Source organism: Chionomys nivalis, chromosome 5 (assembly GCF_950005125.1).
Source record: "Chionomys nivalis chromosome 5, mChiNiv1.1, whole genome shotgun sequence".
NCBI lineage: Eukaryota > Metazoa > Chordata > Mammalia > Rodentia > Cricetidae > Chionomys > Chionomys nivalis.
This window is the reverse complement of record NC_080090.1, coordinates 60,507,753-60,534,773: the sequence shown is the minus strand read 5'-3', so window position 1 is coordinate 60,534,773 and position 27,021 is coordinate 60,507,753. Positions and strand designations below refer to the sequence as shown.

General features: G+C 39.2%; 1 protein-coding gene across 4 annotated transcripts in view; it reads right to left on the bottom strand.

Moving 5' to 3' along the window:
- The window catches only part of Rabgap1l (RAB GTPase activating protein 1 like), a 659,411-nt gene that overhangs the window by 255,134 nt on the left and 377,256 nt on the right, over positions 1-27,021 (bottom strand). For all 4 annotated transcript variants that reach the window (XM_057769682.1, XM_057769683.1, XM_057769684.1 and 1 more), the window contains one exon: positions 23,679-23,753. In XM_057769682.1, coding sequence (XP_057625665.1) covers positions 23,679-23,753 — 75 coding nt within the window. The remainder of the gene's footprint in view (positions 1-23,678; positions 23,754-27,021) is intronic.

Below are 27,021 nucleotides of genomic sequence, written 5' to 3'. Positions count from 1 at the left end.
GCCTGCCTCCTTCGTCCCTTGGTCCCTGGCTCATTGGGCTACCAGGTGTCCCTGTGTAGGTGCTGAGAAGTTCCATCTGGACGGGTGAGTGTGTGCTATCCAGGGGCAGACTGTCCCGGAAGAGAGCACAAACCCCCTTCCCCCAGCTCCTGCTGCAGGGCTTTCTTTCCTACACATGCCCTCCCCCCAAGCCTGCCTTGTCTGCAAGGTCATTTGCTGAGGAACAGCTTCCTGTTCCTACACTAAGGCTACCCACTCAGAGTGGTGAGAGCCTGCCTACCGGGCAGGCCTCAAGAACCCCCGAAAGGGAGCGCAGGCACCTCCAACTTGTGCTGCAGGGTCGCCTGTGTTCTACTTGACCCCGAACTACCCCCCCACGCACACACACCCCCCGCCCCGCATTCGCCCTGTCTTGCGGGTCATTGGACTACCAGGTGTTGAGGAGTCCATCTGGAAGGGAACAGTTCCTGCCCCTACACTGAGGAGATACACCCAGAGAGTTAGTCACACCAAAGACTGGACCAAGAAACCAGGCCTCTCCTGGCTCCATTTGAAGGAAGAGATGGGCAGGCGCCAATGCAAGAATTCCTCCAACAACCTGAAAGGCAACGTGACATCACCAGAATCCAGGAATCCCGAAATAAGAATTGTACATCCTATTCCAGAAGAATTAGAAGAATTCGACTCAAAAGTGAATTATATGAAAATAATAGAGAACCTTAAACAGGAGGTGAAAAACTGCCATAATCAATTAGAGATTACAAACAAAAAGGTAGAGGAAATGAATAAATCTCTCAAAGATACCCAAGAAAACCAAGAGAAACAAGAAAAAGCAATCAAACAGGTAAGGGAAACAGTCCAAGACTTGAAGAATGAAGTAGAAGTAATAAAGAAAACACAAACCGAGGGAAGGATGGAGATGGAATATTTGGATAAACGAACAGGAACTACAGAGACAAGTACTACCAACAGATTACAAGAGATAGAAAAAAGAATCTCAGACACTCAAGAGACCATAGAGAAATAAACACACTGATCAAAGAAAACAGCAAAACCAACAAATTCTCATCACAAAACATTCAGGAAATCTAGGACACAATAAAAAGACAAAACCTAAGAATAATAGGGATAGAAGAAGGAGAAGAGTACAGCTCAATGGTCCAGAAAATACATTTAATAAAATTATAGAAGAAAACTTTCCTAACCTTAAGAAAGATATTCCTTTGAAGGTCCAAGAAGCATACAGAACACCGAATACATTGGATAAAAAAAAATCTCCTCGTCATATAATAATCAAAACACAAAACATACAGAATAAAGAAAGAATACTAAGAGCTACAAAGGAAAAAGGTCAAGTTACCTATAAAGGTAAACTTATCAGACTTACACCTGATTTCTCTATGGAAACCATGAAAGCCAGAAGGTCCTGGAGAGATGTACTGCAGAAACTAAGAGACCATGGATGCAAGCCCAGACTACTATACCCAGCCAAGCTTTCGTTCACTATAAATGGAGAAAACAAAATTTTCCAGGATAAAAACAAATTTAAACAATACGTAGCCACAAATCCAGCCTTACAGAAAGTAATAGAAGGAAAATCACAAACCAAGGAGTCCAACAATGCCCACAAGAACTCAGACATCTAATGACCCTTCACCAGCACAACTTGAAGAAGGGAAACACACAACCTCTACTACCGAAAGAAAGAAAGAAAGAAAGAAAGAAAGAAAGAAAGAAAGAAACAAAGAAAGAAAGAAATAAAGAAAGGAAAAATGTCCAGAGTTAACAACCACTGGTCATTAATATCACTTAATATCAATGGACTCAACTCACCTATAAAGAGGCACAGGCTAAGAGATTGGATACGAAAACAGGATCCAACATTCTGCTGTTTACAAGAAACACACCTCAACCACAAAGACAGACATCTACTCAGAGTAAAGGGCTGGGAAAAGGTTTATCAAGCAAACGGACCTAAGAAACAAGCAGGTGTGGCCATACTAATTTCTAAGAAAGTTGACTTCAAACTAAAATCAATTAGAAGAGATGGAGAGGGACATTTTTTACTCATAACAGGAACAATTCATCAGGATGAAGTCTCAATCCTGAATATCTATGCCCCTAATATAAAAGCACCCACTTATGTAAAAGAAACATTACTAAAACTCAAGGCAGTCATCAATCCACACACACTAATAGTAGGAGATTTCAACACTCCTCTCTCACCAATGGACAGGTCAATCAGACAGAAAGCTAACAGAGAAATAAGAGAATTAAGGGAGGTAATGAATCAAATGGACTTAACAGACATCTATAGAACATTCCACTCAAATAGGAAAGAATATACCATCTTCTCTGCAGCTCATGGAACCTTCTCGAAAATAGACCACATACTCAGTAACAAAGCAAACTTACACAGTTACAAAAAAATATCAGTAACCACCTGTGTCTTATCAGATCACCATGGATTAAAGTTAGAATTCAACAACAATGCTATCTCCAGAAAGCCTACGAACTCATGGAAACTGGACAGTCAACTACTGAACCACACCTGGATCAAGGAAGGAATAAAGAAAGAAATTAAAGTCTTTCTTGAATTCAATGAAAACGAAGACTCAACATACTCAAACCTATGGGACACTATGAAAGCAGTGCTAAGAGGAAAGTTCATAGCATTAAGCGCCCACTTAAAGAAAACGGAGAAAGCACACACTGGATAATTAATAGCCCACCAGAAAGCTCTAGAAAAAAAAGAAGCAGACTCACCTAGGAGAAGTAGAAGACTGGAAATAATCAAACTGAGGGCTGAAATCAACAAAATAGAAACACAGAAAACAATCCAAAGAATCAATGAAACAAAAAGCTGGTTCTTGGAGAAAATCAATAAGATTGATAAACCCCTATCCAAACTAATCAAACAGCAGAGAGAGAATACGCAAATTAACAAGATCAGAAACGAAAAGGGAGACATAACCACTGACACAGAGGAAATTCAGATAATCATTAGATCTTACTACAAAAACCTGTATGCCACAAAATTGGAAAATGTAAAAGAAATGGACACTTTTTTAGATAAGTACCATATACCAAAGTTAAACCAGGACCAGGTGAACAACCTAAATAGACCTGTTAGTCGCAAAGAATTAGAAGTTGTTATAAAAAACCTCCCTACCAAAAAAAGCCCAGGTCCAGACGGCTTCAATGCAGAATTCTACCAGAACTTCCAAGAAGACCTAATACCTATACTCCTCAAGGTATTTCACAATATAGAAACAGAGAAGTCATTGCCAAATTCCTTTTATGAAGCTGCAGTTACTCTGATACCAAAACCACACAAAGATACAACCAAGAAAGAGAACTACAGGCCAATCTCACTCATGAACATCGACGCAAAAATACTCAATAAAATACTGGCAAACCGAATCCAAGAACACATTAGAAAAATTATCCATTATGATCAAGTAGGCTTCATCCCAGAGATGCAGGGCTGGTTCAACATACGAAAATCTATCAATGTAATCCATCATATAAATAAACTGAAAGAAAAAAACCATATGATCATTTCATTAGATGCTGAAAAAGCATTTGACAAAATTCAACATCCCTAGATGATAAAGGTCTTAGAGAGATTAGGGATACAAGGGTCGTACCTAAGTATAATAAAAGCTATTTATAGCAAGCCGACAGCTAACATCAAATTAAATGGAGATAAACTCAAAGCTATTCCACTAAAATCAGGAACACGACAAGGTTGTCCACTCTCTCCATACCTCTTTAATATAGTGCTTGAAATTCTAGCGATAGCAATAAGACAACATAAGGGGATCAAAGGGATTCAAATTGGAAAGGAAGAAGTTAAACTTTCATTATTCGCAGATGATATGATAGTGTACATAAGCGACCCCAAAAACTCAAGCAAAGAACTCCTACAGCTGATAAACACCTTTAGTAGAGTGGCAGGATACAAGATCAATTCCAAAAAATCAGTTGCCCTCCTATACACAAAGGATAAGGAAGCAGAGAGGGAAATCAGAGAAGCATTACCTTTCACGATAGCCACAAATAGCATATAATATCTTGGGGTAACCCTAACCAAGGAAGTGAAGGATCTATCTGACAAGAACTTTAAGTCTTTAAAGAAAGAAATTGAGGAGGATACCAGAAAATGGAAGGATTTCCCTTGCTCTTGGATTGGGGGGATCAAATAGTAAAAATGGCAATTCTACCAAGGGCAATTTATAGATTCAATGCAATCCCCATTAAAATCCCATTAAAATTCTTCACAGATCTTGAGAGGACATTAATCAACTTTATATGGAAAAACAAAAAACCCAGGATAGCCAAAACAATCTTATATAATAAAGGATCGTCTGGAGGCATTACCATCCCTGACTTCAAACTCTATTACAGAGCTTCAGTATTGAAAACAGCTTGGTATTGGCATAAAAACAGAGAAGTCGATCAATGGAACCGAGTAGAAGACCGTGATTTTAACCCACAAACATATGAACACCTGATTTTTGATAAAGGAGCTAAAAGTATTCAATGGAAGAAAGAGAGCATCTTCAAGAAATGGTGCTGGCAGAACTGGTTGTCAACGTGTAGAAGAATGAAAATAGATCCATATCTATCGCCATGCACAAAACTCAAGTCCAAATGGATTAAAGACCTCAATATCAGTCCAAACACACTGAACCTGATAGAAGAAAAAGTGGGAAGTACTCTACAACATATGGGTACAGGAGATCACTTCCTACGTTTATCCCCAGCAGCACAGACATTAAGGACAACATTGAATAAATGGGACCTCCTGAAACTGAGAAGCTTCTGTAAAGCAAAGGACACTGTCCCTAAGACAAAAAGGCAACCCACTGACTGGGAGAAGATCTTCACCAACCCTGCAACAGACAAAGGTCTGATCTCCAAAATATATAAAGAACTCAAGAAACTAGACTTTAAAATGCTAATTAACCCAATTAAAAAATGGGGCACTGAACTGAACAGAGAATTCTCAACAGAAGAAATTCAAATGGCCAAAAGACACTTAAGATCATGCTCAACCTCCTTAGCGATAAGGGAAATGCAAATTAAAACAACTTTGAGATACCATCTTACACCTGTCAGAATGGCTAAAATCAAAAACACCAATGATAGCTTTTGCTGGAGAGGTTGTGGAGAAAGGGGCACACTCATCCATTGCTGGTGGGAATGCAAACTTGTGCAACCACTTTGGAAATCAATGTGGCGATTTCTCAGGAAATTTGGGATCAACCTACCCCAAGATCCAGTAATACCACTCTTGGAAATATACCCAAGAGATGCCCTATCATCTGTTCAACTATGCTCATAGCAGCATTGTTTGTAATAGCCAGAACCTGGAAATAACCTAGATGCCCTTCAATGGAGGAATGGATGAAGAAAGTGTGGAATATATACATATTAGAGTACTACTCAGCGGTAAAAAAACAATGACTTCTCGAATTTTGCATGTAAATGGATGGAAATAGAAAACACTATCCTGAGTGAGGTTTCCCAGACTCAAAAAGAGGAACATGGGATGTACTCACTCATAATTGGTTTCTAGCCATAAATAAAGGACATTGAGCATATAACTTGTCATCCTAGAGAAGCCAAATAAGAAAGTGAACCCAGCCGGGCGTTGGTGGCGCAGGCCTTTAATCCCAACACTCGGGAGGCAGAGGCAGGCGGATCTCTGTGAGTTTGAGACCAGCCTGGTCTACAAGAGCTAGTTCCAGGACAGGCTCCAAAACTTCAGAGAAACCCTGTCTCAAAAAAAAAAAAAAAAAGAAAGAAAGAAACCCCCCAAAAATTGTATAGTCATCCGCCTGAATAGGGGAAGTAGACAAGATTGCAGGGCAAAAACTGGGAACTTGCGGGTGAGGTGGCATGGGGCTAAGGGGAAATGGGGTGAGAAACTTGAGAAGGGGAGGATGGGAGGAGGTTGGGGGATTGGGATGGTTGGGGTATAGGAAGGGTGGATACGGGAGCAGAAAAGTATATATCCTAACTAAGGGAGCCATCTTAGGGTTGGCAAGAGACTTGAGAGGGGCTCGCAGGTGTCCAGGGAGATGTCCCCAGCTGGTACCTTGGGCAACTGAGGAGAGGGAACCTGAAATGACCCTATCTTATACTGATGAATATCTTGCATATCACCTTAGAACCTTCATCTGGCGATGGATCGAGATAGAGACAGAGACTCAATTTGGAGCAACGATCTGAGCTCTTAAGGTCCAAATGAGGAGCAGAAAGAGGGAGAACATGAGCAAGGAAGTCAGGACCACGAGGGGTGCACCCACCCACTGTGACAGTGGAACTGATCTAATGGGAGCCCACCAAGGCCAGCTGGACTGGGACTGAATAAGCATGGGTTGAAACTGGACTCTCTGAACATGGCGGACAATGAAGGCTGATGAGAAGCCAAGGACAATGGCACTAGGTTTCGATCCTAATATATGAACTGGCTTTGTGGGAGCTTACCCTGTTTGGATGCTCACCTTCCTGGACCTAGATAGAAGTGGGAGGACCTTGGTATTCCCGCAGGGCAGGGAATTTGGACTGCTCTTTAGTATCGAGAGGGAGGGGGAATGGAGTGGGGGGAGGAGAAGAGGAGTGGGGATGGGGGAGGGGAGTGGTGGGAGGGGGCAATATGTGGGAGGAGGGGGAGGGAAATGGGAAACGGGGAGCAGGTGGAAATTTTAATTAAAAAAGAATAAAAATAAATAAATAATAAAAAATAAAATCTGAAGCTAGAGAAATAGTTCAGAGGTTAAGAGCACTGACTGTTTTTCCAGCTGAGTTCAATTCCCAGCAACCACATGGTGGCTTACAACCATCTATAATGATATCTGGTGCCCTCCTCTGGTAGATAGAACACTGTATATACAATAAATAAATAAACCTTTTTAAAAAAGAAAAAGAAGACATGGGTCTATTTTCATTCTTCTACAGGTTGACATCCAATTGTGCCAGCACCATTTGTTGAAGATGCTTTCTTTCTTCCATTGTATACTTTTAGCTCCTTTATCGAAAATCAGTTGTTCATAGGTTTGTGGGTTAAAATCCGGGTCTTCTATACGATTCCATTGGTCGACTTCTCTGTTTTTATGCCAGTACCACGCTGTTTTCATTACTGTAGCTCTGTAATAGAGTTTGAAGTCAGGGATGGTAATGCGTCCAGAAGTTCCTTTATTGTATAAGATTTTTTTGGCTATACTGGGTTTTTTGTTTCTCCATATAAACTTGATTATTGTCCTTTCAAGATCTGTGAAGAATTTTGATGGGATTTTAATGGGGATTGCATTGAATCTATAAATTGCCCTTAGTAGAATTGCCATTTTTACTATGTTGATTCTCCCAATCCAAGAGCAAGGGAGATCCTTCCATTTTCTGGTATCCTCTTCAATTTCTTTCTTCAATGCCTTAAAGTTCTTGTCAAATAGATCTTTCACTTCCTTGGTTAGAGTTACCCCAAGATATTTTATGCTGTTTGTGGCTATCGTGAAAGGTGATGATTCTCTTATTTCTCTCTCTGCTTCCAGATCCTTTGTGTATAAGAGGGCGACTGATTTTTTTGAGTTGATCTTGTATCCTGCCACATTACTAAAGGCGTTTATCAGTTGTAGGAGTTCTTTGGAGGAGTTTTTGGGGTCGCTCATGTACACTATCATATCATCTGCAAATAATGCAAGTTTAACTTCTTCCTTTCCAATTTGAATCCCCTTTATACCCTTATGTTGTCTTATTGTTATTGCTAAAACTTCGAGAACTATATTGAAGAGGTATGGAGAGAGTGGACAGCCTTAGCGTGTTCCTGATTTTAGTGGGATGGCTTTAAGTTTCTCTCCATTTAATTTGATATTAGCTGTCGGCTTGCTGTATATAGCTTTAATTAAATTTAGGTATGACCCTTGTATCCCTAATCTCTCCAAGACTTTTATCATAAAGGGATGTTGAATTTTGTCAAATGCTTTTTCAGCATCTAATGAAACGATCATATGTTTTTTTTCTTTCAGTTTATTTATATGATGGATTACATTGATAGATTTTCGTATGTTAAACCAGCCCTGCATCTCTGGTATGAAGCCTACTTGATCATAATGGATAATTTTTCTAATGTGTTCTTGGATTCGGTTTGCCAGAATTTTGTTGAGGATTTTTGCGTCGATGTTCATGAGTGAGATTGGCCTGTAATTCTCTTTCTTGGTTGGGTCTTTGTGTGGTTTTGGTATCAGAGTTACTGTAGCTTCATAAAAGGAATTTGGCAATGACTCTTCTGTTTCTATATTGTGAAATACATTAAGGAGAATAGGTATTAGGTCTTCTTGGAAGTTCTGGTAGAATTCCGCATTGAAACCATCTGGTCCTGGACTTTTTTTGGAAGGGAGGTTTTTGATAACAGCTTCTAATTCTTCACGACTAACAGGTCTATTTAGGTTGTTCACCTGGTCCTGGTTTAACTTTGGTAAATGGTATTTATCTAAAAAAGTGTCCATTTCTTTTAAATTTTCCAGTTTTGTGGCATACAGGCTTTTGTAGTAAGATCTAATGATTCTCTGAATTTCCTCTGTGTCTGTGGTTATGTCTCCCTTTTCATTTCTGATCTTATTAATTTGCAAATTCTCTCTCTGCCGTTTGATTAGTTTGGATAGGGGTTTATCAATCTTGTTGATTTTCTCCAGGAACCAGCTTTTTGATTCATTGATTCTTTCAATTGTTTTCTGTGTTTCTATTTTGTTGATTTTAGCCTTTGCTGGAGAGGTTGTGGAGAAAGGGGTACCCTCATCCATTGCTGGTGGGACTGCAAACTTGTGCAACCACTTTGGAAATCAGTGTGGCGGTTTCTCAGAAAAATTGGGATCAACCTACTCCTGGACCAGCAATACCACTCTTGGGAAGATACCCAAGAGATGCCCTATCATATGACAAAAGCATTTGTCCAACTATGTTCATAGCAGCATTATTTGTAATAGCCAGAACCTGGAAGCAACCTAGATGCCCTTCAATGGAAGAATGGATGAAGAAAGTGTGGAATATATACACATTAGAGTACTACTCTGCGGTAAAAAACAATGACTTCTCGAATTTTGCATGCAAATGGATGGAAATAGAAAATACGATCCTTAGTGAGGTAACCCAGACCCAAAAAGAAGAACATGGGATGTACTCACTCATAATTGGTTTCTAGCCATGGATAGGGGCCACTGAGTCTATAATTTGTGATCCTAAAGAAGCTAAACAAGAGGGTAAACCCAAGGAAAAACATATAGATATCCTCCCAGCTATGGGAAATAGACATGACTGATGGGCAAAAAATTGGAATCTTGGGGGTGGGGTGGGATGGGGATGAGGGGTGATGGGGAGAGAAAAGTGTGAAGGAGAGGATGAGGGGAACTGGGGGAATCGGGGTGATTGGGGGTAAAGGAAGGTTGGATAGGGGAGCAGGGAAACTCATACCTTAGGTAAGGGAGCCACCTAAGGGGTGGCAAGAGACTTGAACTTTGAATGGCTACCAGATGCCCAGGGCAATGTCCCCAGTTAGTTCATTGGGGCACCTGAGGATAGGGAACCTGAAATGAACCTATCCTATAATCATACTGATGAATATCTTGCATATCGCCATAGAACCTTCATCTAGCGATGGATGGAGATAGAGCCAGAGACCCACACTGGAGCACCGGACTGAGCTCCCAAGGTTATAATGAGGAGCAGAAGGAGAGAGAACATGAACAAGGAAGTCAGGACCATGAGGGGTGCACCCAACCACTGAGACAGTGGGGCCGATCTATTGGGAGCTCACCAAGGTCAGCTGGACTGCTACTGAAAAAACATGGGATAAAACCGGACTCTCGGAATGTGGCGGACAATGAGAGCTGACGAGAGCCCAAGGAGAATGGCACAGGAACTTTCAACTGGCGATAGATCGAGAGTGTGACAGAGACCCAAATTGGAGCAACGGTCTGAGCTCTTAAGGTCCAAATGAGGAGCAGAAGGAGGGAGAACATGAGCAAGGAAATCAGGACCACGAGGCGTGCACCCACCCACTGTGACAGTGGAACTGATCTATTGGGAGCTCTTCAAGGCCAGCTGGACTGGGACTGAATAAGCATGGGTTGAAACTGGACTCTCTGAACATGGCGGACAATGAAGGCTGATGAGAAGCCAAGGACAATGGCACTAGGTTTCGATCCTAATACATGAACTGGCTTTGTGGGAGCTTAGCCTGTTTGGATGCTCACCTTCCTGGGCCTGGATGGAAGTGGGAGGACCTTGGTCTTCCTGTAGGGCAGGGAATTTGGTCTGCTCTTCAGTATCGAGAGGGAGGGGGAATGGACTGGGGGGAAGAGAAGAAGAGTGGGGATGGGGGAGGGGAGTGGGGGGAGGGGGCAATGTGTGGGAGGAGGGGAGGGAAATGGGAAACGGGGAGCAGTTGGAAATTTTAATTAAAAAAGAATAAAAAAAATGGAAAAAAAATAATAAAAATAAAATAAAAAGCAAAAAAAAAAAAGAAAAAGAAATGAAACCCAAACAAAAAATGTACAAAGAATATTAAACAGATACCATACAACATTTTATAACACGTGAGGTTTCAAGCAAATGATTTCAGAATTCCCTTGATCAACATTGCCATAAGTTGTTTATATTTTTCACTGTCCAGAACCATATTTAGAGAAAAATAAACAATACTGTAGCCAATGAGCTGTTAAGCCTTCATATATTACAACTCTAATACCTTGATTGTCAAGAACAACATAAAAAATACCAACATACACCAAAAGACTCTGAGAGCTTAAAGGATTTGAATAGAACTAAGCTATCCTGGGAATGAAGGTGCAACCAGTCATTCTCACAATAATAAGACCAGGTTCACAGGGGCTAGCATAGATGTCAAATGTCGGGCTTTTGTTCCAAGTTTGACAGCTTTTATGTGGTTTGGATTCTTCATTTGGTTCTTTGGATGGTGTTTGAAAAAAACGAGAAAGGCATGCAGAATCAAGATAAGACCTACAATCACATTATCTAATTTTAAAACAACTGATAATTTCAGAAATTCCAAAAATTTAGCAATTGGCTCTCAGGAGCTGATGGAAACTAGCTCTGGCAAAACTCAGACACAGACAATAAATGGAACCTCTTGAAACTGAAAAGTTTCTGTAAAGCAAAGGACACAATCAACCAGACAAAACAACAGTCTACAGAATGGGAAAAGATCTTCACTTAACCCCATATCAGACAGAGGTCTAATCTCTAAAATATACAAAGAACTCAAGAAATTAGTCATCAAAAGAACAAATAATCCAGCCAGACAGTGGTGGTGTATGCCTTTAATCTCAGCACTCGGGTGGGAGAGGCAGGCGGATCTCTGTGAGTTCAAGGCCAGCCTGGTCTACAAGAGCAAGTTCCAGGATAGGCTCGAAGGCTACAGAGAAACCCTGTCTTGAAAAAACCAAAAAAGGACCGCGAGGGGTGCGCCCACCTACTGAGACGACTGGGATGATCTAATGGGAGCTCACCAAAGCCAGCTGTACTGGGACTGATGGAGCATGTGATCAAACCGGACTCTCTGAACGTGTCGGACAAGGAGGACTGAGAAGCCAAGGACAATGGCACTGGGTTTTGATCCTACTGCATGTACTGGCTTTGTGGGAGCCTAGCCTGTTTGGATGCTCACCTTCCTAGACCTGGATGGAGGTGCGAGGACCTTGGACTTCCCACAGGGCAGGGAACCCTGACTGCTCTTTGGACTGGAGAGGGAGAGGTATGGGGGGAGGGGGAGGGGGACAGGAGGAAGGGAGGAGGTGGAAATCTTTAATTAAAAATAAATAAAATAAAATTTAAAAAAAATAAGAGTATAAACCTAAACAGAGAACTCTCAACAGAGGAATCTAAAATGGCTGAAAGACACTTAAGGAAATGTTCAATATCCTTAGTCATCAAAGAAATGCAAATCAAAACAACTCTGAGATTCCATCTTACACCTGTAAGAATGGCCAAGATCAAAAACACTGATGACAACTTTATGCTGGAGAGGTTGTGGGGAAAAGGGAACACTCCTGCATTGCTTGTGAGAATGTAAGCTGGTACAGTCCCTTTGGATGTCAGTGTGGCAATTTCTCAGAAAATTAGGAAATAACCTTCCTCAAGACCCAGTAATACCAATTTTGAGTATATATCTAAAGGATGCTCAATCGTGCCACAAAGACATGTGCTCAACTATGTTCATAGCAGCATTGTTTGTCATAGCCAGAATCTGGAAACAACCTAAATACCCCTCGACCAAAGAATGGATAAGGAAAATGTGGCACATTTACACAATGGAGTACTACACGGCCAAAAAAATAAGGACATCTTGAATTTTGCAGGCAAATGGGTTAGAAAACATTATTTTGTGTGAGGTAACCCAGACCCAGAAAGGTAATTATCACATGTACTCACTCATAAGTGTTTTTAAAACATAAAGCAAAGAAAACAGAGGCTGGTGGATCTCTGTGAGTTTGAGGTCAGGGTGGTCTATAAATCAAGCTCCAGGAGAACTATTGCTTCATGAGAAACCCTGTCTTGAAAAACTCCAAAGGGGACAAAAGAAAAAAAGAAAAAAAGGAAAGAAAGGTAGTTAAATGTGAGTCAGAGGCGCAAACCAGTAAGCACTGTTCCTTCATTCTCTCTGCTCCAGTCCCTGCCTCCAATTCCTACCCTTACTTTTCTGTAAGATGAAATAAACCTTTTCCTCCAAAAATTGGTTTTGGTCAGTGTTTATCATAACAATGTAAAGCAAATTAATATTTGGGTCCTTTTGCAGAGGACCCGAGTCAAATTCTCAGCACTCATATTAAGTTACACATTAACAGTTGGTAACTCTAGATCGCAGGGATATAGTTCCCTTTTCTGGCTTCTAAAAGCACCTATACTAACATGCATATATACCACAACACAATCACTTAAATATAAATAATTCAATAGATTTCTTTTCTTTAAAAAGAAAGATACTGCAGCAGAAGAATATGACTGTGAAGTCATACCAAAATATACAAATTCCCAGATATGTTTTAGTTATGAGCTGGTGATTTTGAACAGATAAGCTGAGTTCCTAATATTTTTAGTTTTAAATAATTAGAAATAACATACAAAGAAATGCCATTAAGGATTAAATGAAATTATGTGATAGGCAATATACATTTCTCTTCTCTTTCTCTCCTTGGAAAACAGGAACGCCCTTATACATAAACACCTACAACAGTGCTTTACATAAAACTACTCAGAAAGATAAAGGAGTATGAGTAAAATTTTACCTTGTTGAAAATTATAAAAGTAACTTTGGTTTTTAGTCCTTTATACTATTAAAATGACTTTTTGGAATATATATTCTTAAAAGCATTTTTAAACTTTCTTTTTATTTATTCTTTGTGTCTTTGACATCATGAATCCCATTCCACCTATCTCCTGTCCCCTCTGCCCCTGCAAACTCCACCCTATAAAACAAAATAAAATTTAAGAGAAAAAAGAAAAAAAAAAGAAAGAATGGGAAAATCTTATCGTGGAAGCTGCAGTGTGACACAGTCACACAGTAAACACCTTTATCCATACATCTTTACATGCATGTGTTCATCACGAAGACTCATAGGTCTGGTTCGAGGCCCCACTGGGACTTGTTATAGACATTCCATTCCTGCTCTGTGTCATGGAGATCCTGCTGCCCTGGGTCCACAGGACTAACCCTCATCCCCACCCCCATGCTCCAACAGATCAGAAATGGGGTGAATATTGGGGTGGACAAACATAACCTTGGTTCTGGGCCTGGGTGGTTGCAGGGGTGGTCAGCCCACTAGCGATTCCATCTTCATCACCAGGGTGAGCTCTCTTGCACTGCCCTGCTAGTTCACTCCTTGCAGCACTAAGCAAAGGGCAGGGGCAGTTCTCCCACTTTCACACCCTCCGGGTCAGTTCTCCACACCTACACCTTCACAGTCAGCTCTGCAGTGTTGCCCAGGCAAGGTGTAGGAGGCACTCTCCCAAGTGTTGCAGCTGATGAGGGGTTGGAACAACTCTCCTGCTCTCTCTTAGGACCTCAAGGCCAGCTCTTCTACTTGCCTCAGGTATTGATGGGGGAGGCATCTCTCCCCCACCTTGCAGCCACAAGACAGAGGCATAATGGGGACAACTTTCCCATGTTCACACCTTAAGCGCTGGTTCACCACACTTCACCAACAGGGTTGATTCTTGTGATGCCTAGTTGAGGTGCATACCTTTTGGTTTCCTGGATGTTTTACTTTGTTTAATTTTACAAATTAATATCTAAAAATTATATTAATTATAATAATGGATAAAATGTGATGTTTTGATACATATGTAAATTTTATGTTGTTTTTGTTTTGAAATTTTAGTTTCACTATCGTTGATGTGGCTTTGGTTCCAGATCCAGCTGGCTTAAAATTCACTACATAGACCAGGATGGTCTTGAACTCATAGAGATATATCTACTTGCTTCTGCTCCCTGAGTCCTGAGATTAAAGGTATGTGTCACTATAGCCAGCTACATTGTATAATTTCTAAATCAGGTTAAATATATGACCTTTGTAAATATTTATCATTTCTATTCTTAAATTTTTATTTTATTTTTTATGTATATGGGTGTTTTAAGATATCTTTAATTTTTTACATCAATGTTTTAGAGTTTTCATTATAGAACTCTTTCACTCCTTTGGTTAACTTTATTCCTAAGTATTTTATTTTATTGTATTATATAATAGTATCCTAGCTAGAATTTCTGTTCCTGTGATAAAACATACAACCAAAAGCAACTTGGGGGAGACTCACCACTAGGGTGAGCTCTCCAGCATTTCCTGACTAGTTCACTACTCACAGCAATGAGCAAGAGGTGGGTCAGTTCTCAGGTTTTCACACCCTCAGGGTCTGCTCTCCCACACCTACACCTTCAGGACCAGCTACTGTGTTGCCCAGGTGAGGTGTAGGGATCACTCTCCAAGGTGCTGCAGCTGGTATTAGGGGGTGGGGAAAGGGACAGCTCTCCTGCTCTTATAACCTCAGGGTCAGCTCTTCCACCTCCCTCAGGAATTGATGGACATGGTGTGTGTGTGTGTGTGTGTGTGTGTGTGTGTGTGTGTGTGTGTGTGTGTGTGATATTTCTCTCCTGCCTCTGCTGCATTGCCTTTGGACACCAACATGGTCTCAGGTGGCTGACCAGACCCTGGGCATCCGCACAGCCCTCAGTGGTAACAGGAGGCAAGAATATCAACTATAAAATTGTTTCTTATTCCACCTCACTAGGTTTTGCATCTTTTAGAATTATCTACCTTCTTCTCTGATGGTGGTGAATACTCTATTGATTTCCTGACTTCTCTTTCAATAAAGATAGATGCTGAGTATTTGGAAAGTCATAAGCTCATGAGCCTTAGTTTCTGTTTATGTGTTAAAATGCAAATAGAATGTCAACTGCTAGCTATTTGTTTACTTTTCCCTTTAAATCAAATAGATGCAAAACATAATTAAATCAAATGTTTTCTCATTAGCTTCCTATGTGTTACCAATTAAATGAGCAGGATAAGTGGACAAAAGAAAATTGTCAGTGCATACAATTGTTAGTTTTAGAACCACGAGGTGGTGGCTTACCGGAAAGAATCTTAACCTGTGTCCACCTTGGAGAGGAGAGCTATGGCAACTGCCTCACTTCCCTTCTTCCCAGCATTCAGTTCTGTCTACTCCACCTACTTAATTTTCTGTCCTACCAAAGGGCCAAGGCAGTTTCTTTATTAACCAATGAAAGTAACACATAGACAGATGACCCTCCTCCTTCACTAGTGAGGTTCAGAGAATTGACTGATTACCAATAACTTTAAGTCCATTAAGGAAAGTGAATTTCATATCATGACTGCTCTTTTGTGACATGTACAAAGTAAGTCATACTCTTTACACTCATAACAAGGTCCTTGGTGCTCAATATGCCGACAAGAGTAATATTATTTACATACTATAAATGAAGAAACTGAACCCCAGTTTAGGAATACTGCTCAAGGTTACATTAACCTAAAATACATTAAATAATGATTCAAATTCATGGCTGCTATTTTAAATATGTTTTGAAGGGGTTCTGTTTTGAAAGGGCAGACAAGCATAACTTCAGAGATTTAGGATGACAATTTATGAAGCCTGGATTTCAACCACATTAAAATCTCTGCCACCAAGTTCCTAGTTTAATGCCAATAAATGTCCCTTGAGTCAAGGTCTATTATCCACAGGGGAAAAAAAGCCCAGAAAAATGTTTTAGATGGCTTTGGAGATATATATGTATAGATATTACATGTTACAAATAAAAAATCTGGACACTGATATCTTGATTCTGTAGAATTTTAATTTCCAAGACAAGTAGTAAGTAGCTCTGTTTCTTCTTTTTTATACTACTTTATTATTGTTGTTTTATGTGTTTGAGTATTATGTACATGAATGTATGCCACATTCATGGGTGGGTAACAACAGAGGCCAGAAGACCTCAGGTCCCCTGGAGCTGGAGTTAATGGCTGTAAGCTTCCTGACTTGGGTGCTAGGAACTAAGTTCAAAGCCTCTAAAACACAGTAGAAACTCTTAACCCCTGAGCCATCTCTCCATCCTGATCTGCTTGTCATTTCTTATTGCCACTAGGGAAGTCACATCTTAATCCTGTCTTCAAGGGAAATTCCACTAAAGGATTAATAACTGTTTAAATATTTCATTTTAAAATAAAATTCACAAAACACGAAAGATAAATGTATGTTCTAATAAATAACTTGTCATAAAGAAAAAACAAATGACTATAAGGTCGTATGCAGCCATCAGCTAGTAGAAGGAAGAAAACACTACCAGCGGTAGTGGCGCACACCTTTAATGCCAGCACTCAGGAGGCAGGGACAGGCGGATCTCTGTTAGTTCAAGGACTCTACAAGAGTTAGTTCAGGACAGGCTCAAAGCCTACAGAGAAACCCTATCTTGAAAAAAGAAAACAAAATAAAAAATAAAAAACAATTCTTTAAAAAAAAAAAAAAAAAGAGTGCCTTGGACCTTCCCCAAGCAATGAGCCTTGCCATCTCAGAACAGTGGATGGGGGTGAGGTGGGAATGTATGTGGAGGGAATGGGAGGAGGAGAGGGAGTAGGAACTTAGATTGGTATGTATAATGAAAAAATATAGTTTATTATTTAGTTAAATAAAACATGAACATAAAAAGCAAAGAAAATACTGTTTTACTATGGAAGATTCCTGTGTAAGCCTTTTTAGTCATGAACTCCTCCCAATACAGTTTTTCCCTAAAAAAAAATTCACTATTCTGACTTCAACAGAAACCATTACATTGTTGTACTATATAGTTCTTTCCATTTAAAATATAATTGCCCATTATTGGACGTTATATAAAATTGAATCATATCAAATATAATCATTCACTTTTCTTTCCATAGTAAACTTATGCTTATAAAATTCATTCATAATAAACTATATAGAGTAAATATTCTTCTTATTTCTATAACATTCTACTACACAAAATACCACCATATATCCATTTTAATGTTTCATTATAATTTAATGTTGGGATTGCAATAGTGGATATTTTTCGATGTTTTTGCTGCTGTTTTAAAACACTGGTTTATTTTATTCTATGTGTATGAGTGCTTTCCCTAAATGTATACCACATGTATGCCATATGCCTGTGGAGAACAGAAGAACGTACTGAACCTTTGACGCTGGAGTTACAAACAGTGTGAGCAATCATGTGGGTGCTGAGAACCGACCAAAAGATTATAAACACTAATGCTAGACCAATTCTCACCAGGAACTGTGCTGTATATGTGTAAAGTATTTGACCAAAATATTAAAATGCATGTGTGAGATCACTGTACACCTCCACCAGAAAAAAAATTTAAAGGACCTGTGCCTACTTAAAGATTTTTTAACACAATACTTTTAAATATTATGGATTATTTGACAACCCTTCTTGCATCTGGAGTTTCTCTACATACCAAATAATTTAAAATATAGTAATTTAACCTTAAAAATGAGCATGACTTTCTACAGATCAAAAACAATTTAAATTAGTTTAAAAAGTACTTGGCAATAAATATGGTAGAAAAATATACTATGTTAAAACTGCACAAAATTTTTATAGAAAATTAAATATATAATCATTCACTGTATCTCCAGTTGAACAGATTATATAAACAAAGTGATATTAAAGACAATCAACATTTAATTTCTAAAGTAATTGAAAATTGTTGTTGTTCTAAGCTACCTATGCTAAATTACCCTTTAACTACAGATAAGATATTTCTTAAAAGTCACTAAATGGATGTAACAGCATCTGTTTGTAATACTTGTACTGCTTAAACTATTCAATGCCATGGAGCTATTGCCAAAGTCCCTGAAAATTTTCTATACACAGAAGAATCTAATTTTGACACGATTTGGACATGAAACTCTTGAAAAATTCAGACTTTTCTTTGTGAATATTCTTTTATTTTTGGTTTTTCTTTCCTCTGAGGTAATGATCATGGGGGAGAAAAGGACAGCACTCCACAAAGAAGCAGGCTACAGCCATGATTAACATGCAGCTGCCAAGGACGACTGCAGCAAAAAGTAGGAGCAGCTTATATAACTGGTAAAATTATTAATCAGCAAGACCCTAATAACAAACACATCTCTCTGGAGCTGAGGTGATGTGTTCCATGAATTCTTTAGGGTAGGTAGCCTATGGTGTTCTACTGCCTTAGATACCAGAGAAAAATGAAACGGGAAAAAGCCTTTCTGTTATTCAACTAGCTGACAGTTTGACAGGTTAACAAAATATGTTGGTTAATCTATAAAAAAAATTACAAATTACAAATTAGAATACATTTTCATTAGTATAATGCTGAGTATCACTTAATCTTTTCTTAGGGATCCTGAAGTCATTTTTGTCTTTCAAGATATTTTTAAAATCCATGGCAACAATTATTTCATGCAATTAAGTTAGAGTATGAGAAACGTTAATGATGTCTGTCTTGGGAACTATTTTAGTGACCAAGTTCACAAAGACTGACTAGTTATACGGCCTTCATTAGGTAAAACATAAAAGTTTGGAATATTCAACTTTTCTAGTTATTTGACTCATTCTGGTTCTCCTTAGGTGGTAAGAACTGTTATTTGGGTAGATTTCCAAATAGTTACAAATCTGGAAATTAGCTAAGCCTCCCAAAAACCTCATGATAGATTTGTTAGTGCTATATTCTCACTCAACTTTAATCAATATATTATCATGTGTTTATAGAAAGGGCTATGTTGGGTAGGGATTTCTTTTAAATCCAGCAGTCTATCTTAGAGGGAGGCTCTTTAAGATCCAGGAAGTAAATGAAACTTAGAAGTCTTACAAGACTCAGGAATGAAATAAACTTAGAAGTCACAAGTCTCTTCTTCCAGGTTATTAAACAGTGATAACTGCTAGAAAAGAAGACTCTCCAGCTAAAAATTGCATTGGTATCATCATGGATTCAGCTTTTGTGAGTTGTCATTTAGGCAGAAGCAGACTTTTTTGGTGATGTGACTGCATCATATCCCAATAAACTTATCTGCTCTTCTAGTTGGGCTCTGGTCTGCCACTGCTGCCTATCTAAGATAAGTAGATACTTGTTCACATCTCCTCCCAAAATGTGACACACAGTGGAGAGAGGCAAAAAATGGTCACTATATGAATAGTCAAAGATTATTTTGTACAAAACAAAGCCATACCACTTTTGACTTGAATCTCAGTTTTTTATCTCAATGAATACAAAGGTTCCTTTAGAAGAAAGTTGGCTCTGAGCCATGAACAACATATACCACTGCTCACACTGTCCAGTCTCCTGAGGCACCTAACTATTTTATATACTATTTGCATTCGGTGCTGGAAGAAGGGCCCCAAAGAACTGTGATTATAAAGTGTTTGGTATCACAGGGCAACCCAAGAAGACAGAATGTAAAGATATCAAAAAGAAAACGAAAGCAAGAACACAGATAGGATCATAAATAAAGGATGATACACCCAGAGGGGGATTAACCTAAAGGGAAGTAAAGACAATCATGACAACAGAACCGTGAGCAGCACTTAACTAGAATGAGGTAATCCACATTAAGACAGCAACTCTACTATAAATGCTCATTTTCAGAGTGCAAACCTTAAAGTAATGCTTTAGTTTACACTTTTGGGGCCTCTTTGCTGCACCTGGCACTATGTATTGTTCCTTCTTACTTACTAAGTCAGTAATTTCAATGTCTGGTGTTTTCAGATTTCACTCTCATTTCCTAGTCGTGTTTACTCTACTGAGGTGATCTGATCTACTCTCATCATGTCAGCTTTGATGTCTCCCAGGTTATCAGTCTCTAGTTTCAGTGAGTTGCTGGGCAGCTCTAACAGTGTCTCAGAAAAATCTAAATTCAAAAATTTGAAAAGAAAATTAATCATTAACCCCAAACTTCTTTCATTCAATCCCACCTTTGACTTTTCTTTACTAATCAACAATCTGCTATTTTTTCCTTCTAAATCCCTCTCACTTTCTTCTTTTTCACAGTGTGAAGATTGATGCTTTTTATCTAGACTCTCTATAGCTGTTTGTTCTCTTCAGCTCTGCCCTCTAAACAAAAAAGAAGCAACAATGCTGCTATGAACATAGTTGAGCATATACTTTTGTTGTATGATAGGGCATTTCTTGGGTATATTCCCAAGAGTGGTATTGCTGGGTCCAGGGGTAGGTGGATCCCGAAATTCCTGAGAAACCGCCATACTGTTTTCCAAAGTGGTTGCACAAGTTTGCATTCCCACCAGCAATGGATGAGTGTACCCCTTTCTCCACAACCTCTCCAGCAAAGGCTATCATTGGTGTTTTTGATTTTAGCCATTCTGACAGGTGTAAGATGGTATCTTAAAGCTGTCTTGATTTGCATTTTCCTGATTGTTAAGGAAGTTGAGCATGACCTTAAATGTCTTTTGGCCATTCGAACTTCTGTTGAGAATTCTCTGTTCAGCGCAGTGCCCCATTTTTTAATTGGGTTGATTAGCCCTTTACGATCTACTTTCTTGAGTTCTCTATATATTTTGGAGATCAGACCTTTGTCTGTTGCGGGTTTGGTGAAGATCTTCTCCCAGTCAGTGGGTTGCCTTTTTGTCTTAGTGACAGTGTCCTTTGCTTTACAAAAGCTTCTCAGTCTCAGGAGGTCCCATTTATTCAATGATGCCCTTACTGTCTGTGCTGCTGGGGTTGTACGTAGGAAGTGTTCTCCTGTGCCCATGTGTTGTAGAGTACTTCCCACTTTCTCTTCTATCAGGTTCAGTGTGTTCGGACTGATATTGAGGTCTTTAATCCATTTGGACTTGAGTTTTGAGCATGGTGATAGACATGGATCTATTTTCATTCTTCTACAGGCTGACATCCAGTTTTGCCAGCACCATTTGTTAAAGATGCTTTCTTTCTTCCATTGTATACTTTTAGCTCCTTTATCAAAAATCAGGTGTTCATAGGTTTGTGGGTTAAAGCTAGGGTCTTCTATTCGATTCCATTGGTCGACTTCTCTGTTTCTATGCCAATACCAAGCTGTTTTCAATACTGTAGCTCTGTAATAGAGTTTGAAGTCAGGGATGGTAATGCCTCCAGAAGTTCCTTTATTGTATAAGATTGTTTTGGCTATCCTGGGTTTTTTGTTTTTCCATATAAAGTTGATTATTGTCTTTTCCAGATCTGTGAAGAATTTTGATGGGGATTGCGTTGAATCTATAGATTGCTTTTGGTAGAATTGCCATTTTTACTATGTTGATCCTCCCAATCCAAGAGCAAGGGAGATCCTTCCATTTTCTGGTGTCCTCATCGATTTCTTTCTTCAAAGACTTAAAGTTCTTGTCAAATCTTTCACTTCCTTGGTTAGAGTTACCCCCCAAGATAATAGCCAGAACCTGGAAACAACCTAGATGCCCTTCAATGGAAGAATGGATGAAGAAAGTATGGAATATATACATATTAGAGTATTACTCAGCAGTAAAAAAACAATGACTTCCTGAATTTTGCAGGCAAATGGATGGAAATAGAAAACACTATCCTGAGTGAGGTGAGCCAGACCCAAAAAGAGGAACATGGGATGTACTCACTCATATTTGGTTTCTAGCCATGAATAGGGGACGTTGAGCCTATTATGCGTGATCCTAGAGAAGCTAATTAAGAAGGTGAACCCAAAGAAAAACATTTAGGTGATTAAAGGAGACAGAGACAAAGACCCACATTGGAGCACCGGACTGAAATCTCAAGGTCCAAATCAAGAGCAGGAGACAGAGCACGAGCAAGGAACTCAGGACCGCGAGGGGTGTACCCACACACTGAGACAATGGAGATGTTCTATCAGGAACTCACCAAGGCCAGCTGGCCTGGGTCTGAAAAAGCATGGGATAATACCGGACTCGCTGAACATAATAGACAATGAGGACTACCGAGAACTTGAGAACAATGGCAATGGGTTTTTGATCCTACTGCACGTACTGGCTTTGTGGGAGCCTAGGCAGTTTGGATGCTCACCTTACTAGACCTGGATGGAGCTGGGTGGTCCTTGGACTTCCCACAGGGCAGGGAACCCGGATTATTCTTAGGGATGATGAGGGAGGGGGACTTGATGGGGGAGGGGGAGGGAAATGGGAGGTGGTGGCGGGGAGAAGGCAGAAATCTTTAATAAATAAATAAATAAAAATAAAAAAATAAAAAAAAATCAGATTCACTGTAAAAATTAGAAGAAAAAATTAAAAAAAAGAAGCAACAAGAATATGAATGTCTACCCTTGCTCAGTGACTGCTCATTTGTGTTAGAAGAAAGTCACTTTAATAAAATGATTCTGTAGTATTTATCATGTGGCTTCTGCCTATTTTACCATTTGCCCCACACTACATGTAGTAAAAAGTAGTTTTTCCTCTAAATTTAGTAACATTTCATATACTTATGCTTGTTCCTTTGTTTACTATTTATCAACTTTAGTTATCACTTCTTGCCATAATAGCCACCTGCTTCAGAAATTTTTCTAACAGTTCTGGTAGAAGTGAGCTGGGCAAATCTCCTATCTATTATCTCTCCCACTGCTTCACTTTGATAAGCACACTAAATTCTCAGTAAGCATGTATTGCTTCTCTCATCATAAAAATCAATAAAGTCACAGAAAGAAGAATAAAAATAAGTTGGTATGTATATTATTTGTGTCCCATCCTGGACAAAAATTACAAATGACTCATCTCTATCTCATTTTGAAGCCCAGAACCTGTCAATTGATGCTAAATGAAAGTAACTGACTAGAAGGAGGAGTATATTAAAATAAATCACAGAAAATCTAGATTTTTCTTGTTATTATAGTATTGTAGTTCATAGTGATCTAAGTTCTGATATTTAAGCTTAAGCTGATTTCTTTATTCAAGATAGTTGAGCTAAAATTAACTCCAAATAAGCAACTAAAATAGTCAGCAAAACTAATTGAAAAACTATCCTGTCCTGGATATCAGATCTTATAATTATTACCCAAGGTATAATTTAAAGAGATATGCCATGTATAATCTTCCTCAACTAGGAAATCAGAAGGAATATCAAAATCATGTAGAAAATGAACTTAGTAACAATATGTTATTTAGCACCTGGAAAATTACTTACATGCAACAACAATACAGCAGCAAGAAAAGACTGTCCTTGACAGTACCCAATGTCTTCATCAAACACAGAGTAGGCCTAGAGAAAGAATGAAAAAGTCATAGTAAGATTCATAATTTTAGTGTTGATTCACATTAGGTGCCTGCTTGTCTTATCTTTGACTTTTCTGTCACATTTTCACTATTTTTTCAGTTTAAGGCCATATGCCAATAAAACAGTCAGGTTTCTCTAAGACACCATTTCTAATGTAGTCCTACACGTTCCATTATTACAGGTTCACCATCAAGACATGAAAATAAACAGATATTCAGATCACCAAAATTATTAATGTTAAGCCAAAGTACACAAGCCTATTGAAAGCCTGGCCAAATGATGGGGAGGTACAAGGCTCTAAGGCTGATATGAGAGTCCTATTGCACTACAATAGAAATGTCTAAAAGTTTCTCAAAACCATAGTATAGATCCACCATTCTGAAAATGAACAAAAATTAACCACTAATGCCTTCAAACAAGTTGTACAACTTGTGGCCAATGCAGACAACCACTATCAATATGACCCAACACAAAATTGTAAACAATTCGGAATTATTGTGTGTGTGTAAGTTTATAGAATGCAAGCTCACAGATAATATTGCCTTGCAATATTGTGGAATATTTGATCATACTGTAAACTCTGAAATTGTGTTGTTTACTGGAGGAACCTGTTTCTAGCTGTGGTGTGACTCAGCCCTAGCACATATCTTTAATCCGAGAGTTTTCTGCTTGAAACAGAATTAAATAAAATCAACCATTGGCAGAAAGGCAGAGCAAGCAATCAGTTGACAGAAAAAAGCCACAGAGAGTAAGAGAAAGTCAGGAGGATAAGGATAAGGGAGGGGGGAGAGAAGAGGGAGGGCAAACACAGGAAGTAAAAGGGAGGGACATCCTGTCAGATGAGCTTTCATTTCTGAAAAAAAGTCTCTTTCTTGGACAGCAGAGGAAGCAGCTGGGTGCTTTCTCCACCTCTCTGAACTAGCAGGTTTTTACCCCAGAACTGGCTCCCAATTCTTTATTGATAAAATCGAATGGCTGAGATTTAGACAAAAAAAAAAAAAACACATTGCAAACTCAAAAGGTTGTATATATCTGCTCTAAGTTCTTAGTGGACTTCAAACTACAGTTTATTTTCTAAATGCTGAAGAGTAAAAATGGATCTTCTTATGTATATTGCTGAGCAAAGCAGCATCATTTAACTTCGACTGCATGTTTTGCAGATTGTCCAAAGGTACATTATGCTAAGAACATACACTCACTATTGCAAATACTCTGGCTATTCTATACAATTCCCATCACTTTATGCCAGCTGGAAGACAATGAAAGAAGTCCACTCATAGAAAACACAGTATTCCTTGAGAAGTAATGAATTCGCCATTCAGTTTGATACTTGCCTCTTTGTCTTCAAAGGAAAGGAAATAAAGTTGTTTGCTTAATATTTGCTAACTAGTACTTCAAACAATGTACACCTGGTTTTAGGAGGCTGAGTCAGACAGGAGAGTGTGCTGATTAAAAACAGAAGATAAGAAAGAAGTTAGAAAGACTTTCTGTGAAAGTTGAGATGGCTAATATTTTAGATTTAGAGGGACAATCATGGTACTTCTCAAAGTTTAAATGATATTCCTAATCAAGAGAAGTACAAAAACAGGTTCTACAGGTCATGGTACACATACTGGTTTCTGAAATAGAACAGACATCTTTTGATTTCCTTTTCATTTTTACGGGTCATGGTACACATACTGATTTCTTAAATAGAAGAGACATCTTTTGATTTCCTTTTCATTCTTACTTTAAGTCTGTGCTCTTCAGCTTCACATGCCTGTAATCACAGCACTCACAGGCAAAGACAAGAGGATCATCTTTAACTAGAGACCAGTCTGGAATATAGGGATCTTCCACCCCAAAATAAGAGAGTACCTTGTCCTCAATTTCTTCCTTGACTTTAACTCTGCTCTGAACCCCAAGCTGCTTGCCCATTCATTTCCTCTGAACTTCCATATATTTGCCAGCACTACAGTTTCCTTTCACTGTATCTACTGATTACTTCCATGGACTGTCTTTACCTCTAGCGCTGCCTTACCTAGTAGTGTTTGATTGGTAAGTATTTGAGTAATGCATTTGGTTCTAGTTACTTACAGTTAAGGTAAAAGAAGATTATGTTATAAAATATAATCTTATTAGCATATATTTTAAATAATAAAGAAATATCGATTGGTTAAATGAAGGCATAAACTGGGCAGAAAAGTTGCTATGGTCTAGATCAGAAAGGGACTTGATATACCCATAGATATTTCTCCAGTTATTTTATATATTAGAAAGTTCTTATAGAGAACTTTATAGGTGATGGAGGAAGGTCATTGGTTAAAAAATAAAGAAACTGCTTGGCCCTCATAGGTTAGAACATAGGTGGGTAGAGTAAACAGAACAGAATGCTGGGAGGAAGAGGAAGTGAGCTCAGACTCGATAGCTCTCCTCTCGAGGGCAGATGCGATGAAGCTCCGACCCAGGATGGACGTAAGCTAGAATCTTCCCAGTAAGCGTACCTTGGGGTGCTACACACATTATTAGAAATAGGCTAGTCCAGGTGCAAGAGTTAGCAGAGAAGAGGCTAGATATAATGGGCCAAGCAGTGTTCAAAAGAATACAGTTTGTGTGTTGTTATTTCGGGGCATAAGCTAGCCAGGTGACAAGGAGCTGGGGTGGCAGGAACACAGCCCGCAGCTCCTTACTACAGAATGGTGCCCAACGTGTGGCAACTATATCCCCAGAAAGCCTGAGAAAGCTTGGGAAAGAATAGAGTACAACATGGCTTCTTGGTAGCAGCAATTTCTCAGTTCTGCTCTGCTTGCCAGAGGCAAGCAAGCACTCTCATCCAAGAGAGGCTTCCTGTCTCAGCTTTAGCTGCAAAACCTTGCAGCTTTTTTGAGAGATCCTGCCACGAAACACTTAAACGGTGTTGATGAAAAGCCGAATGTATGCTTTTCGGCTTTTAGCCGTAGCAGGAAAAAAGCTGCATCGTTTAAAAATGCCGGCTTTCTGAGCCGTCCTGCCAGGGCAAACTCTGACTCTTTGAGACAGGAGGGCCAGCTACAGAGAGAGTACTTGAGTGTTGTCTGTGGATATACTGTTGAAGCTTGCTTGCTGGCAGGGACCTTGAAACGCCATAGAGTTGCGGCAATAAAGATGGCTACAGCCAGTACCTCAGCCATGAGGCTGGAAAGCTAAGGAATGGGCTGGATCCAGCCGCCAAAGCCATGGCTTTAATCCTACCCATATTGGTCAGTAATTTAAATGCTCGTGTGGTCAGAAAAAG